At 47.6% G+C, this 18,714-nt stretch overlaps 1 protein-coding gene across 4 annotated transcripts in view; it reads left to right on the top strand.

Annotated features, from left to right (window-relative positions):
* Positions 1-18,714, top strand: part of LOC144932897 (partitioning defective 3 homolog) — a 211,071-nt gene that overhangs the window by 91,377 nt on the left and 100,980 nt on the right. For all 4 annotated transcript variants that reach the window (XM_078857312.1, XM_078857306.1, XM_078857298.1 and 1 more), the window contains exons 3-10: positions 8,158-8,530; positions 10,680-10,918; positions 12,145-12,294; positions 13,458-13,555; positions 13,999-14,082; positions 14,945-15,070; positions 15,921-16,735; positions 17,078-17,217. In XM_078857312.1, coding sequence (XP_078713438.1) covers positions 8,158-8,530; positions 10,680-10,918; positions 12,145-12,294; positions 13,458-13,555; positions 13,999-14,082; positions 14,945-15,070; positions 15,921-16,735; positions 17,078-17,217 — 2,025 coding nt within the window. The remainder of the gene's footprint in view (positions 1-8,157; positions 8,531-10,679; positions 10,919-12,144; positions 12,295-13,457; positions 13,556-13,998; positions 14,083-14,944; positions 15,071-15,920; positions 16,736-17,077; positions 17,218-18,714) is intronic.

Below are 18,714 nucleotides of genomic sequence, written 5' to 3'. Positions count from 1 at the left end.
CCTGCTATGTAAGGCAAGGTGATGGTTTTCATTGGATCTTCAGATGGCTCCTTCCTCACGGTTGGGGTGATGGCTTCGCCTTGAGAGCCTGGTGTACGTGTTTGAGTTCACTGGTCAGGTGTTCATGGTCGGAGATACATTAAGCTCGATGGTGTAGCGTTTTGATGAGGGAATTATTCTGGGATGGATGGTGATAGGAATCAGGTGTCAGGTAGGCGTCAGTATGGGTTACTTTCCTGTAGACAGAATTGCTCATTGAGCCATCTGGTCTCTTCTTGATTAAGACATCCAAGAAAGGTAGCATACCATCCTTTTCTACCTCCATGGTGAATTTGATTGCTGGGTGTATGGAATTGATGTGGTTGAGGAATTGTTTCAGAGCCGGTCGAAAGAACCAATATAAACACATACTAGCGGGAAGTACCCGGCGTTGCCCAGGTCTTAAAAATATTTCAAAACTACTCTTAAAAATCTAACAGCAGTGCGTACTGACTGGTGGTACCTGTTATGATTACAGCAGTGCATACTGTGGTGGTACCTGCTATGATTACAGCAGTGCATACTGACTGTGGTGGTACCTGCTATGATTACAGCAGTGCATATTGTGGTGGTGCCTGCTATAAATACAGCAGTGCATACTGACTGTGGTGGTACCTGCTATGATTACAGCAGTCATACTGACGTGGTGGTACCTGCTATGATTACAGCAGTGCATATTGTGGTGGTACCTGCTATGATTACAGAAGTGCATACTGCTGTGGTGATACCTGCTTTCGCTACAGCAGTGCATACCGACTGTGGTGGTAACTGCTATCACTACAGCAGTGCATACCAACTGTGGCGGTACCTGCTATGATTACAGCAGTGCATACTGACTGTGGTGGTACCTGCTATGATTACAGCAGTACAATACTGTGGTGGAACCTGATTTCATTACAGCATTGCATACTGTGGTGGTACCTGCTATGATTACAGCAGTACATACTGTGGTGGAACCTGCTTTCACTACAGCAGTGCATACTGTGGTGGTACGTGCTATGATTACAGCAGTGCATACTGACTGGTGGTACCTGCTATGATGACAGCAGTGGATACTGACTGTGGTGGTATCCTATGACTACAGCTGTGCATACTGACTGTGGTGGTACCTGCTTTCACGACAGCAGTGCATACTGACTGTGGTGGTTCCTGCTATGATTACAGCAGTGCATACTGATGTGGTGGTACCTGTGTAGTACCGTTGAGGACGCGTGGACACCCGAGTAGAGGCACACGTATTTATTTCACAACAGTCACTGGGGACATACAGTACTGGAGGGTGTATCGGCCCCCTCACCCGGATAGCTGGGAACACACGGCTAGCTACCCCTAGCCTGCCTCCTAATCCTCCAATTACTGGGCTAGGGGAGGCTGTCTGGCCCGACACTGGTCAGTCGGGCTACGGTACCCGGAGTCCCAGAGTCCTGGCTCTGGTTCACGGGACCACGCCGCTGGCTCGGTCCTGCGCGGCCCTGACAAGGGCGGCGTCCCAGGGGAGTCCAGGGCTCTAGCTAGGCAGTCTTCGGTCTTCAAGAGTTTACTTAAACATTCTGCCCCGAGCCCTCTGACACATCCCCCTTTATACTCCACCCCCGCTGAGGGGTGGGGCCCCGGGCTGCCTGGTGCGGACGTCGTTGAGAGCACCCCCCCGTGCACTCACGTAGCCCCGCCCACTGTGTTTGTTTCCCATAAGCTGCCATGCATAACGGCTCTCTCTCTAACACCCCTACACATACAGCTCCTCCGTAACACCCCTACACCTGCTATGATTAAAGCAGTACATATTGTGGTGGTTCCTGCTATGATTACAGCTGTGCATACTGACTGTGGTGGTACCTTTACCCTTTTACCCGGTAAAAAGGGTAAATTACCTTACCTTGCCGAGGCCTACATGGTGGGGAGGGTAGGGTGGGGAGGGGCTGGGTGGGGAGGGGCTGGGTGGGAAGGGGCTGGGTGGGGAGGGGCTGGTCACCCCATGGTGCCCTTATAAAACTCAACGTTTAACCTACTCACGCCGGCTTGTGCCCGCCCTCACAGTCGGGCATTTTTGCGGAATACACCACGCCGCCGTTGACCCTGGCCATTGACCGAGCAACCCAACGTTCCTACCAGCTTTTACCCGGTAAAAAGGGTAAATTACCTTACCTTGCCGAGGCCTAACGTCGCGTGTAAATTTGTGTGCATTTTGAACGGGAATGAGAAATTCCCCCCCACCCTCCACCGATGACGCGCGTGCGTTGCCAGGGGCAACCCCCCTGCAGCTTGGGTGGCAAAAGTACATAATTAAGTAATGAAAAATCGCACTAAATCGTTAATTAAACTACTCTAAAGGTGACGGATAGGAAAACGGAATAGCCTATTCCCACCGTGGGGCTTGGGGCGTGTCGCCTGGCAATTTTTTTCTACATAAACCCCACCATCTGGGAGCCAAATCCCTCGCAAGAGCGCGTACGCAGACAGAGGGACAGACAGACAGACAAAAATGCCTTCTATAGGTTAGAGATAGATTCGTGGGATTTTATGGCTTTACATTGGCTTCAAATCGGATTTAGCATCTCACACTTCCAAATGTTTTTAATTAAACATTGATATTTAGTTTAGAGAGGCAGTGTACGTGATTCGCTCACTGTGCTATGAACCCTGGCAAATTTGCATTCGATTCCCAGCCATGGTTACTATTAGTGATATTCGCGGGAGTGATGTTTTTTTAAATAATACTTTTTAAAAAATTATATAAGTGTTTTTACACGATACATATAGGACTATGTACGTATTTTCAATCAATATGCATGCATATGCTGTCCTTCGTGAACTGCATCTGTTTAAAGCTTTTGTATTTTCCTAATGTTTTAGTCGAGTGATTAAAAAAATGCCTTGGGATGGCTGCACATGTTACAGTGTATGTGTGCGCTGCCATATTTGTGATTGCACCCATGTGTGTGTGTGTGTGTTGGACAGGCAACTGTTTAACCTGGTACGTAGCTGAAGCCCTCTTTAGCTAATCTCTCTCGGATAAGTGGCTCTGTTGGGGGGAGAAGGGCGATTGTGGGGGATGGGGAGTGCGAGAAATATTTCGAGGAGAGCATTGCGCTCGGGGGAGGCTGAGCAGTCCAGCAATGAGTGTGCGCTTGCCGGTGACCCGCCCACTTTGCTTCCTGCGCATCCGTGCGGCCGTCTCCATGAGAGAATACACGCGTTTGTACTTCGGCTCGGTGACACTGCGCAGAGTGCTGGACTGACACTCGGAAGGTTATAAGTCCAATACCCAGTCAAAGGGTTAACTGGGCCTTTCGTCCAGATTTCAGTGATCTATGTATGCAGTGGCGGCTCCTGCAAAATCTCTCAGGGGGGGCAAATGTCTGGATGATTGATAAAGATAAGGTCCACCCATGCAATGGATAAATTAACAGCTTAAGCATGTAAAGGCAACTTCACTTCTTTAATATTAAAGTGACTCTTACAATACATCTTGTTTGTTTCTATACTCACTATTATTACAATCCACTCAGTTTCTTTTATTAAAGATTCCACTAGGTGGCGACAAATTATATTGTTGGATGAAACGTGCTTACGTATGATGACGTAAGCACGTTAGTGCGAGCCCTCCCGGAAGCCATAGAGAATGCATTGCAGCGCCCGCCCTTCGAAAAAAACATCTTTGAATGTAAGTCTATGGGGCCACTCGGGGCGATTCTCAGCCAGAGTGAAATCGCCCAAAAAGAGGCGGTACTCCACAGAACGTGACATGACGCTGATTGGACTATATCCAGAGGCACAGTAACGGCTGAGATTGGTGGTGCGTCGCCCAATCGCCCTAATGAAGAAACCGCCCCTGTATGTATGTATGTTGAACTTCTTTTTGCACCGTATGCACCCAACCGTGCTAATCGGAGGTGTGGGGGAAGGACAACAAACTAAACGCAAAAAGCATTTTAAAATAAATGAGTCTTCAATCCAGATGATTTAAAAGTGCATAGCTCCAGTGGCTACCGAATATCGGAAGGAAGAACGTACCAGACGGCTGCAGAAGTGCACCTGAAAGCGCACGTGTTGCAGCGACTGTCTTTGTTCGATGTTCAATTTGTGAGAAGTCAACAGTGGCCATATTAATCTTAAAATTTTGACTTAAAACTTTATTCATCTTTATCCAACCAGGATAAACCCCTTGAGATTCACGCGTTAATTTTTGCAAGGGGTACTTGTACAATGGCAGCAATACAATTAATTTGAGGATCTACATAGCATATTTAGAGTATTTAGCTGGTATATATTTCCACATGATAAGCCACTTTGTTCAGCTATCATTTGTGGTCAGGTCACTTCTCCAAAAAATCTATATAGCTTAGTAGGCCTTGGTAAAATAGAAAATAATTTATCTTTTAGTTTATAATTGTGACCACATCTCAATACACTTTACAGAAAGAGTGGGCAGCTAGCCCCACTCCTCCCCCTCCCTCCCTTCCTCCCTCTTCATTCTTCCTCCATTATTCCTCCTCCATCATTCCTCCTCACTCCTCCTCCCCTCTCCCTCATCCTCCCCCTCCCCCCCTCCTCCCCCCTCTTACCCCCTTCTCTTTTTTACGATCAGTGGAAACAAGAAGATGCTCGGTGTAGTCGGCACTTTGCTTCGTTCATCATTTCGTAATTTTTCTTTTTTATAACTTTGCTTTTTTATAACTTTGCTTTATGTAAACCCCCATTTCTTGCTCACTCTCTCGCTCACTCTCGTTCTGCACGCAGCCCTTCTCGTAGTCCAACGGCCTCCGACGGGTAGCTCATATCAGCATGCAGAGCTCCCCGTCATCTGCCACCGAGCACACGGCCTCCTCCATCGCTCACTGCTCCTTGAAGGCCGGCACGGTGTGGGTCAGCCGCGCATGGCGGAACTCCAGCCACACCCTGGCTCCGACCAGAGCGCGGAAGATGCCCACGCTGCTGGCCGGACGTTTCCCCTCCAGGGCCACCTTCCTCGCATTGTAAATGGCGAGCTTGGCATAGCCAACGAGCACGTTGTCCAGCCCCTGAAGATGTTGGGGTCCGTCGCCTCTTTGGTATCCAAAGATGTTACCCCCTTCTCTCTCTTCCTACCTCTTCCCCGCTTCTCCCTCCTCCTCCCCCCTTCTCCCTCTTCCTCCCTCCTACTCCCTCTTTTCGCATGATGAGTCACAGAGATTAGAAACTGATTTTTGGAAACGGCAACAAATATTATAAATTACGAGGCTCTTTATCCATTCAGTGGCACTGTCTGTAAATGGATTTGGGCCCCGCCCTCCGATGGTCTGGATGGGGCAGTGAGCAGCTGACCACGGGTTCCGTTGTTTGTTCCACTCTAGAGTCGCACGTTGAACCGTCTTTTACCTACTTGCGTCGGAGGTCGGCGCATCGGGGTCATTGATGTGGCCATTGTCGGTCCCTTGCGCGTTACTCCCTTCCGTTCACTTTTCGTCCGAAGGTGGTGCGTTTTGTTCAGCATTTTCAGTCATTGACCAGGGATGTTAATAATCAGAATCTCTATTTAACCTAGAAAAATCTGATGAGCTATAAATTTCTTTTTCATAGATGTCCAGTAGGGGTGGGTCAGAAAGTTACAAGAACAAACAATAAAAACGACTGGAATGTTAATCGGACTCGCAATACATCGGTTCTACTTAATATGTACAGAGAATGATAGGTCGGCAGATGTAAGCAATTATTAATATGCAACACAATAATACATTATGTTAGTCGTTATGAAAAATGTTAATAAATGTTATGAATATTAAATGGAAAACGTGAATGTAAATTACAATACGATGCATTAACAAAAAAAGTTATCTGAAAGGTAATATTTAAATGTGTTATTATAGTGTTATGGAAGCAAGTGTGTGGAAGGAAATAAATAGATTTGTTAATCTGTTGTAGAGACTCTCTCCCACCAAGGGAATGTGGAATTTCCACCACCGACTCATCTCTGCTGTCACATTGCTCATGCAAACAGGAAGGACACTGAGATGATTGTTTATACTCTTGAGACAAATCTTCTGTGAAGTGGACCCTAAACATGACACATGGTTGTTATCATTCACAAGAGTAACGTTTTATTTTGCCAGTGTTTCAGTCCCAATTACAAATTCAACAATTACCAGAAAATAAAATTGAATAACGTCTCTCTCGGGTCTTCACGTAGCGATAGTTTATCTTGCAAAACGCGAAACGAGCCCCGCTGCTTTCCACCTGATTAAAAAAAACATTAGTTTAGCATAACAATCCTAATTGCTTTTACGACGGAGGAAAACAAATCTTTTACTTTGACATTTTTATGATTCTCATAACTGCTCGGATTTTTTTCTGCCTAACATCAATTGCAACAATTAAACAATTAAGGGAGTGAAACAATTTCTAAATAATAAGGAAGGCAACGGGGGGGGGGAGGGGGGTGGATTATTAAAACGGTGATATTTATGGGTAGGAAGCTGCGGATCTCTGGGTTGGCATAGCTAGGGAAGGCGCAAGGAGGCGGGGGGGGGCAGCCAGAATGCAGCATTGCTCATTCATTACTCAGGCACACGATTATCAGCAGCAACAACTTGCAGAAGATAAGATGAGTTCATGAGCTACGGGAGAGCGGAGGGGGGGCACTCCGAATGTAAGCCCCGAGACAGTCTCGCTGCTGCACATTCATCATCCCGCACATATTTCAGTTTGGTTTGTTTAATCTGCACTTTGTCAAAGATTGTGTTCAACAGAAGGGTCCACCAATAGCAATGAAATTTCAGGAGGTGTTAAGTTAAGGGACCCGGTGCCTTGCTGTGATTGCCACTGCTTGCCGTGCCCCACCACACCGTCAATGCTGAGTGAACATGACTGCATTTACGATCGCTGTGCCCGATTATTGCTGTTTGTACGTGTGTGCGCATGACTGTTTAAGGGTGTGTGTGTGTCCATTTGTGTGTGCGTTTGGATGCACATACACGGCATGTGTATTTAGACGTGTATATGTATGTGTAATGACGACTTAACACAGTTTTCTTGAGATGGCACTTTATTGAAGACGCATTCACTTGACATCAGGTGGAGATCCCACTGCAACAGCCCCGAGTCTCCCGCGTATCTCCCTTATATACCAACCGAGGCCACGCTCCCTTCTCGAACATTCCAAGAGCCACCAGTCCCTTTGCACTCACAACTGATACCCATGTCATTACCTTCCGTGGCCACTAGTCCACTCACACTGCATGCAGGCTCTATTGGCATTACATATGTTTGAATGTATTGGTTTTTGGATGTGTGTGTATGTTTGTATATCTGGGTTATTGGAGCAAGTTCTGTTAGCGAGTACCTATTAAGGCCGAGATGGCGCTCTAAGACTGTGTTGTGGGGAGTGCTAGTGTAGTAGTTAGCGAACTGGGCTACGAACCTGGCATACCAAGTTCGATTCCCGCTCGCGACCAACACCAGTGACAATTATCTGAACCGGTCCTGGGTCTCCCCTCGGTCGACTCAGCCTCAAATGAGTACCTGATGCGGTGTGTAAATATCGCCACTTGCGAGACAAAGGCGGCCCACCGCCTCGTGTGCCATTCTGGCCTTCATAGGTGCTCGCTAACAGCACTTGCCCCAACAGTATGTTACAGGCTATACGGGGGATATTTGTCTTTGTGGCAAACTCCAAACCCGGCCGCCTTTGTTTCGCCAGTGCTGATATTTGCACATCACACCAGGCACATATCAGATGTTCATTACTGATGTTGGCCATGGTGATAAAATACTCAGGTCACTGGTTTTGTAGTGTAGTGCTGCTTCTCTTGGGGACTTATCTTATATATGTGGGTGTAAGTATGTGTATGTATCTATGTGTTTGGACATGTGTATATGTGTCACTGGATGTGTGTGTTTGGCCACCCACCTCATGTGTAAGTATGTGTATGTATCTATGTGTTTGGACATGTGTATATGTGTCACTGGATGTCTGTGTTTGGCCACCCACCACTTCATGTGTGAACTTGTCTCCGTGTGTTTGTGTCTGCATGCGTGTAGCTGCTGTGTGTGTCAACTTGTCCCCGTGGGTTTGTGTGCGTGTACGAGTAGTTGCCATGTGTGTGAAATTGTCCTCATGTGTTTGTGCGTGCGCGCACGTAGCTGCTGGCTGTGTTCGAGGAGCAAGAACCCCCTCGGGGTGGCGATGGCGCCAGTGGAAGCTCAGCCGGCACCCAGAGCCCTGAAGCCTTCAGCAGTGAGGCCCTCCCCAGTGGTGGCGGCGCCGGCATGGCCTGCAGGGTCTCCGAGCTTGGGGGGTCCTCGTTCCGGGGGTCCGAGCTCGCGGGGGTGTCACGTCGTGACTCAAACAGCTACGGCTCGAGAGCGCCAGAGCCAGGGACGGTGGCCCCCCCCGCTTGCAGGGTGGCTGAGCGGGGCCCCAGCGATGGGGAGGCGGAGAGGGCTGGCGTGACCGGATTCTGCCCGTACCAGCTCGGCAATGAGATTGAAGTGACGCCCTCATCTCTCCGCACGAGTGAGCAAGCTATGGCAACCACCACCCCCTCACTGCCAAACCCCTCCCACACCAAATCTCTCTGAAAATATTCTTCACTTATTTACCAAGTTTGCAATTGGTTAGACCAAGTGATTGTCATCATCATCATCGTCCGTGGTCAATTCACTGCTGTATGAAGCTTCGCCAAGCCGCTGCCATCTCTCATGGTCATGTCGTGTACTAATCCACCGAGCACCTGCACACCAACTCGATTTCATCAAAATAGTTTGCAAAATCCCTAGGATAGAAGAAAAACTATTATATTTACTTCCAGGAAACATATGCAACTTATGCATGGGATAAGAAAAAGTATAAATGTTATAACAACTCTTGAACACTCTTTGGTTCTTTCGGTAAAGTCACGTAGGTAGAAAATAATAGATCACGACGTTGTGATCGAAACGTCATGGTCTATTATTCTCTACCTACGTGACTTTATTGAAAGAACCAAAGAGTATGGATTCCTGCAGTCACGAAAGCTTCAAATCAAATAATATATTACAAATATAATCTGTGCATGCTGGATTATGGCAAATAATGTAAATGAAATAAAAAATATTCCATTTAGGGTAGAAATGAGACAGAATAGACATGCAAATAATACCAGCAAGATGTTAAAAACGAGATTATTAAAAGAACGATGCATGAGTCGAACTGTGACCCCCGCATTGTGACAATCCCTCAAACAGTGTACCCACTCACTGAACAGAAACTTGCAAATAATTGGTTTGTCAGGCATGCCCTTTCTTTTTCAGTGATATAAAATATCAAATGTAATTTTTTACTCGACCTGTAGTGTATTGTATACAATTGCAGAGGTGTAAACTCACACGGAGACAAGATTCTCTGTAAGGGCTATTGACAGTTTATTAACTACCACACTCACGTACAGGATCACAGGATCACACCAGAGGTAGGTACTTCTACACTTGGTCCTTCCCGTGGACCGTCCCGGTACCCGCTTAACTCCTCGGCCTATCCTGACCTAAGCTCCCCACTAATCCCACTCTTTCCTCGGACGAGGGTCTCGGTGCCGAGTGGCGTGTTTTCCGTTTCGGCGTGTCCTCCGTTCCTTCGGCTCCCTACAACGACCCCGCCCCTCACCCCGGGGTCCCCCTAAGTACCTTGCCCCTCTGGATACATGACGTCAAGCTATGACGTCATCCACTTTTTTCTGCCGATTGACCTCACTTCCTCCCACTACTCCTCTACACGATTACTAAAGCAGAAGTATTTCAAACACTCCGAAAATAATAGTAATAATCACAGCAGTTTAAAATTGTTTTTATTGAATCAGTCTCAGCCCTTCTGATTTACACGAGATGCCAGACAAACGCTAGCTTGACTTTTTATGTTCCATATTTATCCTATTAAATGCCAGTTGTTTATAATGCTCGGTTGGCAGTGGTGTACAAGCACAACTAACATAAAAACTCAACACATTCATCAAGAACACTGCTTTAAAAAATATCTCATTATTATGAAGGGCCATTGGCCAAAACATCACCTATTTTATATATTTAGGGCAGTGTTATTCATATCTATGTTGATTTGTTCTATACAAAATTATCACAATACTGTACATCAGTTGAAGGTCTCTACATACATTTGATAATCAAGTACAATACTGTTTAATTGCCGGAACTCTTAATATTGCATCCTGATGAAGGAGACTAACAACATCTTTGTAACTTTCAATCCACTGTCAATTTATTTATATTGTTTCTTTTCGCTATTTAAGAAAAAGGAAATAGTATTTACTGTGTATACCTGATGACTTTGGTGCTGCGTTCACATCTGTATTTAAGGGACCGTCACAGAAACGACCCCTCTCTTTGTGCCGATTTGTGTCCTCTCTCTGTGTGCCGTTGTGATGTCTGTCTGCTTGTATGTCTGTCTATAGTTTTCTAGTTAGATTTTTGTTGCTATTTCTTTTATACCTGATGATGATTGCTTGTGTTGCAATCGAAAAGTCGTAATATGTTATTTTAATTTATTATTTTATTTTTAGACGTGACTTAACCGAAAAGAACCAAAGAATGTGTCTGCTTGCCTATGTGTGCAAGCCTGTGCGCGTGCATGTCTACACGTGCATGCAAAGCGTGCGTGTCTCTGTGCGTGCGTGCAGACACACCCCTGCATGTGCGGCGCAGCAGTGACCCGGCCCAGCTGGGACCATCCTCAGGGGTCTGCATGGGGGCCCTGAGCCACCTGCTCCCCCGGCACGGTTCCTCCCGCGATGGCTGCGGCGGCCCCCCCAGGGGTCGGGGACGCTGGGGAGCCAAGGCCGACACCCTGCCCCGGCCGCACCATGGCACCCCACAACAGGGCACCCTGCCCTCGGCCGCTACCATCCCCCGCGCCAAGGTTTGCCACACGTGCCAAGGCATGTCAGGGTATGCCAGGGTGCGCTGGAGCATGATGGGATTGGGCCAGCACCTGCACTTCTCACCGCTTCCCCCCTCCCTAAGTTAATCAACCTACGATAACCGTAAGACTGCTTTGGGCACGTGCTCTTAAGTTATAATTATTAAAGCAATTTACTTCCCCTTTGTCAATTCACTACTGGATGAAGGTTTCCTATGCCATATCGGTTATGGGTGCTGTTTAACCACACTCGCTGATTAACGTGCCCAAGACTGTGTGCCCCAAAACTGGTTCACCACATCACTCGCCGCTGATGCTAACCATGACTGAGAATCAAACACAGGTTGCCAGGTTCATAGTGCAGTAAACAAACCGCTACACCAGCACCTAGTCATGCCAGCACAGCGTACCATGACGTGGTGTGGCCAAAACCTTTGTCTCGCCAGAGCTGATGTTTATGCACTTATCAGGTAGTAATTTAAGCCTGAGTCAACCTAGGAGCAGACCGAGGAACAGAATGAGATAATACTTGATCGTGAAGTTAACCACAGCCTGGTATTGAACTGAAGTGTCCTTGTCACCTGACGCAGTTTGAAAACTCACGGTACCACCATTCTCCACTGACAGCCCTTGCCCCAGCATTCTTAATGGCTTTACTTCTGTACAAATCCCACAAACACGTTGCGCACTTGCACATATGCAATCAATTTCTAAACATGCCCCATGTCCATACATGCTTATGCATTTGCACGCACGTACACACACGCAAACCATGCATGCACACTCACATGCATGCACACACTCGCATTCTCACACACCCACACATGCTCATATCTCCACAAAAACATGCACGCAAACACATCAACGCACACACACTCACATGTCCACACACGTATGCACACATGCATTTACAGAGGAGCATGTACAGATGAGAACTGCATTAAGATGCAGCACTCCACCTGCTTCAGTTAGGCACCATTATTAAATTTTTTATTAAATTTCCAAACGTAAACTAATTCATGACAATAGTTATTGAATTATTTTGTTGTTGTTTTTGAAAAAGGGAGTTTCAAAGGATACTAGTATTATCATCACAATACTCTGTTTTGTTTAAATACATTTTTCAAATACGAGGAGTGGCTGCAATTATTGCCAGCCTCCTCCTTTCAACCCCTCACTCCCTCTCGTCCCCACTCTCCCTTGTCCAACCCCGCCCCCCCCAAAAGGCGGAGGTGTCGAGGAGAATGGGGGGCGGGGACGGGTGTGGGCCGATGGCGCGGCACGCCGGGGGAGGAGCGTTCCAGCGCGTAGCCGCTCGCTCATCCCTCAGTGCCGCTCACCCCATGGTCGACCGCTGGCTGGAGCGGCAGGATCAGGTGCACCAAGAGACGCCCATCCCTTTAATGCAGAGGGGTGGGGAAAACCTCCTTAATTTGGACCGAATTCGACTTTCTTTAAAAAAATATTATTATTTTTACCAGGTAAGGCCCACTGAGCTCCAGAGCTCATTTTCAGAAGTGACCTGGCCACAAATTATAGCGCAACAAAATAGCTTAGTCACGTGGACATTTATAGCAGCCAAATACTCTTAAGCACATGTTCATTTTAAATGTGGAGGGGAAAATTTGGAAGACCCAGAGAAAAATCGACTTGACCACGGGGAGAACGCGCAAACTCCAAATATCAAGGTGGCGGGATAGGTTTTGAACCCATGGCATCCTGCATACCAGGCGAGGAGGTTAACATCTCACGAGCACATGCCTTGACGTTATCCATTATTATCGTGACGGATAACATGCACGCTGACCGAGTGTGATGATGCCTTTGTATTTACGGAATTAACTGAGTGTGGCATTACAATGAGAAATACGGTGTTGTCAGGTATAACATTTTGCCTTCTTGTGCCCGATTAGTGGGGCTAAGATGCTTCTTGCAGTTATAGGATAGGCATAATTACATTTGTGGACCGTTGTGAAGCAATAGGCTTCATTTGTCTGCTGGCTGTATGAAAGGAAGTCGTGGGCTGGATATGGCCTGTGTGGGCCATGAGTTCCCCACTCAAATGTCCCGATGATGTGATAGTTCCCTGGTGTGATTACTGGATATGTCACGATAAATGTTATTCTTCGATTAAAAATTACTGCGTATAAATGCATCGAATTGTGCATGAGAATAATTTGTTTTTGATTTGTGTTTTTGTGGTCCTCCAATTCAGTTTCCATACTATATCTTCCAATATTGCTGCGAATAGCACTGCCAAAAGCATGTCTGCTTGTCTAACTCCCCTTATAACGTGATGATATGTGATGTATTATTGGCCCCTGTAAACTAGATTAATTGAAGTGTGCAGAGGGCAACCAATTATATGCCTTGAGCGAATCACATTTTTAAATAACTCATCAGCTGAAGTTTAAAAGTTTATTTTTAGAATGCTCTTTCCCACATCTCCCTTGAAAAACGACTCTCACCCGATTAAGTAAATGACACTGATCTGAAATGCCCTGTCTTATGAACCCTATCCTGCTTTTGTCAACACAAGGATGATGGAGAATGCGAGGAGAGGAGCGATGATCGCATGGATCCAGTGGGGCACGCAGACTACTCGCAAAAACACACGCACAACACCGGCACATGCAGGTGAGTGTGGCATTGTGGCCACAAACCCACGGGCACATGAGCCAAACAACAAGATCCCCCGTATAGCCTGAACAGTCTTTCAGGGTAAGTGCCGTTGGTGAGCACCTATGAAGGCCGACACGGCACATGAGTGGCCAGCACTACACTCGGCCATCTTTTTTTACCTAGCGGCAATGTTTACGCATTGTACCAGGTACTCATTTGAGATTGAGTCGCCATTGGGGAGTCCCTGGACCAGTTCAGATAATTGTCACTGGTCCTAGCCATGAGCAGGAATCAAACTTCAGTCACCAGGTTCATAGCGTAGTGCACTAACCGCGACACCAATATACACACACACAGGGGTGAATATTCTGTGTAAGTCATTCTGGCCACTGTGGGTTGTGTCATTATCATCTCCCTTCGTTCCTTTTACCCTCCTTTTTGCATTTTTCCCATCACAGTGACATGGTTCAGCTGGTGGAGATCCCCAACGACGGGGGTCCCCTGGGAATACACCTGGTGCCCTTCCTGTCATCCTCCAGCAGGTAACGGGGTTGGTGGACAGCCATGAAGGCAAGAGGCCGGGGGTGGTGTGGGGGATTACTGGATCATTGTTTATGCAGGGCAGTGGATTTGTTTTAGTCTTTTTCCAAATTTTGTACAAATTAGGCCATCAGCGCCATGTCTCATTAGATGATGCATTCATAGCTCTTGCAGAGTAGTGCGTCATCCTCCACATTGTGGGTCACAGCATATTCCATGTGCTCTGCTACAGAGAAATATTCATCGTGTCACTGTTAAATTTATATTTGTATTCATTCTCAGAGCTAAATCTGTAGCCAAATTAAGTGAAAAAACCCCCAACTTTAATATGATGAGTTTTTTTTTGTACAGTCATAAGAAACGGCTGAGACCATCAACTTACTACATTTCAGAACCAAATCTAACCATAGGCAGCTACAACCCAGATCGAATCCAAAATCTCAGGAGTGCTGGCTCAGTATTCTGATGTCAGAGCTTCCTCAATTGATAATGAATGTAGTCCAGCAGCACCTGTCTCCTCTGCTGAGAAGTATTACTCTGCCTATATCAGACCACAGCTGGCATTAGTGATTAGTGACTACTACATCGGCCCTGGGTCAACTCAGCCATAAACGAGCACCTTGTGCGTTCTCCAAACATCAGCAATGGGAAGACATAGGCGGCAGGGGGTCATGCTGGTCACACCCCCATCCAGTTCTCCGTGTAGGCTTAAATATATACTCACTAACCAGCACTAACCCCCCCATCAGTCTATGTAGGCTATATGAGGATCTTTATCTTTGTGTACACATGTGTACATCCATGTGGATCCATGTGTGTGTGTACGTGCATGTGTGTGTTTGTGTGCATACATATCTCTTCCAGGAGCCTGGGGCTGTGCGTGCGTCACTTGGAGGAGGAGAGCCGCGCATGGCGCGATAGCCTCCTCTCCACGAACGATGCCATCATCGCTATTAACTCGCGCCAGCTGCTAGACATCGGCTTTGAGCTGTGAGTTACATGCACACATTCATGCACCCTCTCTCTGAGAATTAATGAATCCACTCACCCTCACATTACCTACGTGTTCATCGCATCTCCACATAAGCCGTTTTTCCCCCTCCAATCGTCATCACATGTCCACATTAGTCATGAACCCATTTTAGTCATTCGTTACATCTCCATATCAGCAGTTGATTCATTCATCATCACATTTCCACATCAGCCAAAGCTATATTCATCCTCTTATCTTTAGATCAGCCATTGACACAATAATTCAGTCAACACATCTTCATATCAGTCAATCAACCCATTAATGAATTAATCCACTACATTTCCACATCATCCACCCATTTATCCCTCTGCATATCTGGCTTAATATTAGGCCAGTAACCATTCCTCCCCCCACTCGATTCAATGAATGATCACGATTTGGGGTTTCATTTCGATGTTATGCCACCGCTTCCACCTGCAACCCTGCCAAAAGAAGTAGAACGCATCGCCCACCACCAAGTAATTTTGATTGATGAAGTCAAGAGATGTCGCGATTCATTTCAAGATTATTTTAACATCGTGGTGAATGTAGCACCTCTAGTGGCTGCAGGAGTCACGCGCAGCAATTATATCCATTATGCAACTGAAATATAAACTTTTCTTGCACGTACAATTTTACGCAGTTGTCGTTGAGCATAACAATCGCTTTGAATCAATAACTTGATGCATCATTACATGCCAAATAAACACCGTTCACTCCAAACAAAACCAGTCGAATTGTCCACCTCCAAGTACATCCATTTGCATGTCAATACTCTCTGCACCCCCTTACCATAACCTCGCGCGTAACACTCTGCACCACTGGCAGGGCGCAGCAGATGTTCCGGCATGCCATGCAGTGCTCGGTCATTCGGCTGTGGGTCGTCCCAGCTGCTCAGCGTGAGGCCTACGAGCGTGATCTCTCCTCGCCGGCCTCCCCGGCCTCCCCGGCCTCCCCTGCCTCTCCATCGTCCCGTGCCGCCTTCCTCCGGCCGCGGCCCTTTCCCTGGGGGGAAGTGTCTCCGTGCGGCGCCGTTGGTGACGTTCGTGTGCTCGGCTGGGAGGCGCATGGCAGCTGGGATGCGCGCGGGGCCACGTGGGAGTCGCACGGCGAGTGGGATGCTCGCGCTGACTGGGGGCCACCACCGCCACCCCCCATCTCGGCGGACACGGCAGTGGCATGCACGGGGCTCAATGGTGGTGGTGGCGCTGTTTGCGGTTCTTGGCGTCGCCCGGACGATGGGGCCACCACCAGCGCCGTGGGGGCTTGCGCTCAGTGCGTCGTGTCCACGGCGCTCAGTCCCAACGGGCTCCTCCAGGACTGCCTCCTCTACCGGCCGCATGTACCTGCCGTGGCGGCAGCGGCGGCGGCGGCATTTACAGATGCCGCGCAGGACGCTCGCTGGGCGTGGTGCGGCGGCGGCGACGGCAGTGGCCCTGGCCCGCAGCCGGGCCCGCCGGCCCACACGCTGCCTCTCTGCCAGCAAGTGCACCGAGCGCCCTGCTCTCAGAATCTTCCCACGTTTCCGTGCACGGTGGCGGCCATTGCCGCCCCCTTGGCCAACGTGCAGGCGGAGCGGGCATCCTCACCGGTCGTGCCACGCAGGCACTCAGGCCGGCGGTTCAGAGTGCAGCTCCAGAAAGGTGACGTTTCCGTGGGGTTTGTTTACAGGCATCGGGGTTTGTTATTAATATGAGAATTGAGTTAGGGTTCTTAGAACAACTTGATGACCCCATGTGACGAGGATTTCTCTTCCAAGGGGCATATGGGAAAGTGCTTCCCTGAGTGTGCAGATATGTGGAGAGTTTTAACTTGATTGCACCAATAAGTGCAATTGAAAAAAAAAACTGGAAAAGGGACAAAAGCTATTGCATTGAATAAATATAATTGAAAAACGTTAAATTCTAGTATTTAGTAACAAAGAATTACAATGAAGATACAATAATAATGAGGTTAATCATATCTCCCTGTTCCACTCTGCTCAGGGCCGGAGGGACTGGGCTTCAGCCTAACGTCGCGGGACACGCCAGTCAGCGGGCCCGGTCACGTTTACATAAAGCACATCCTGCCACGGGGGGCGGCCATCGCCGACGGTCGCCTCCACGCGGGAGATCGCCTCATCATGGTAAGGGGGCGGCACTCGGAAGGTTGAGGTCATTGGTCATGCGTCAATGGTTGGAATCGGAGGGCATCCTGGTGATGGGTCAGAGGTCAGCCCGTGGCTATTGCGGTGATAATAATGAAGGGTGAGCAGTCAGGAACTTGTGGTCATTGGTCATGAGTCAAAGGTCAGAACCAATGAGTAGTACTACTGTAGAAATATTATTCTTTGACCTTTGTATGAATGATTAAATAGTCGATTTGTACATCAAGTAATTTTTGTTCTGTTTATGTCACAGAAATGTATTTTGTTGCTGCTGAAAATTTCAAGTATTGGTGAATAGTAGAAATTTCAATTGGGAGCGGCAGGCATACATACAGTGAGGGAAAAAAGTATTAGATCCCCTGCTGATTTTGTACGTTTGCCCACTGACAAAGAAATGATCAGTCTATAATTTTAATGGTAGGTTTATTTGAACAGTGAGAGACAGGATAACAACAAAAAAATCCAGAAAAACGCATGTCAAAAATGTTATAAATTGATTTGCATTTTAATGAGGGAAATAAGTATTTGACCCCTCTGCAAAACATGACTTAGTACTTGGTGGCAAAACCCTTGTTGGCAATCACAGAGGTCAGACGTTTCTTGTAGTTGGCCACCAGGTTTGCACACATCTCAGGAGGGATTTTGTCCCACTCCTCTTTGCAAATCTTCTCCAAGTCATTAAGGTTTCGGGGCTGACGTTTGGCAACTCGAACCTTCAACTCCCTCCACAGATTTTTTATGGGATTAAGGTCTGGAGACTGGCTAGGCCACTCCAGGACCTTAATATGCTTCTTCTTGAGCCACTCCTTTGTTACCTTGGCCGTGTGTTTTGGGTCATTGTCATGCTGGAATACCCATCCACGACCAATTTTCAATGCCCTGGCTGAGGGAAGGAGGTTCTCACCCAAGATTTGACGGTACATGGCCCCGTCCATTGTCCCTTTGATGCGGTGAAGTTGTCCTGTCCCCTTAGCAGAAAAACACCCCCAAAGCATAATGTTTCCACCTCCATGTTTGACGGTGGGGATGGTGTTCTTGGGGTCATAGGCAACATTCCTCCTCCTCCAAACACGGCGAGTTGAGTTGATTCCAAAGAGCTCCATTTTGGTCTCATCTGACCACAACACTTTCACCCAGTTGTCCTCTGAATCATTCAGATGTTCATTGGCAAACTTCAGACGGGCATGTATATGTGGTTTCTTGACCAGGGGGACCTTGCGGGTGCTGCAGGATTTCAGTCCTTCACGGCGTAGTGTGTTACCAACTGTTTTCTTGGTGACTATGGTCCCAGCTGTCTTGAGATCATTGACAAGATCCTCCCGTGTAGTTCTGGGCGGATTCCTCACCGTTCTCATGATCATTGAAACTCCACGAGGTGAGATCTTGCATGGAGCCCCAGGCCGAGTGAGATTGACAGTTCTTTTGTGTTTCTTCCATTTGCAAATAATCGCACCAACTGTTGTCACCTTCTCACCA

The sequence above is a fragment of the Lampetra fluviatilis genome, chromosome 1 (assembly GCF_964198595.1).
Source record: "Lampetra fluviatilis chromosome 1, kcLamFluv1.1, whole genome shotgun sequence".
NCBI classification, from domain to species: Eukaryota; Metazoa; Chordata; class Hyperoartia; order Petromyzontiformes; family Petromyzontidae; genus Lampetra; species Lampetra fluviatilis.
The sequence above is the reverse complement of the archived record's forward strand: the minus strand, read 5'-3'. Positions and strand labels throughout refer to the sequence as shown.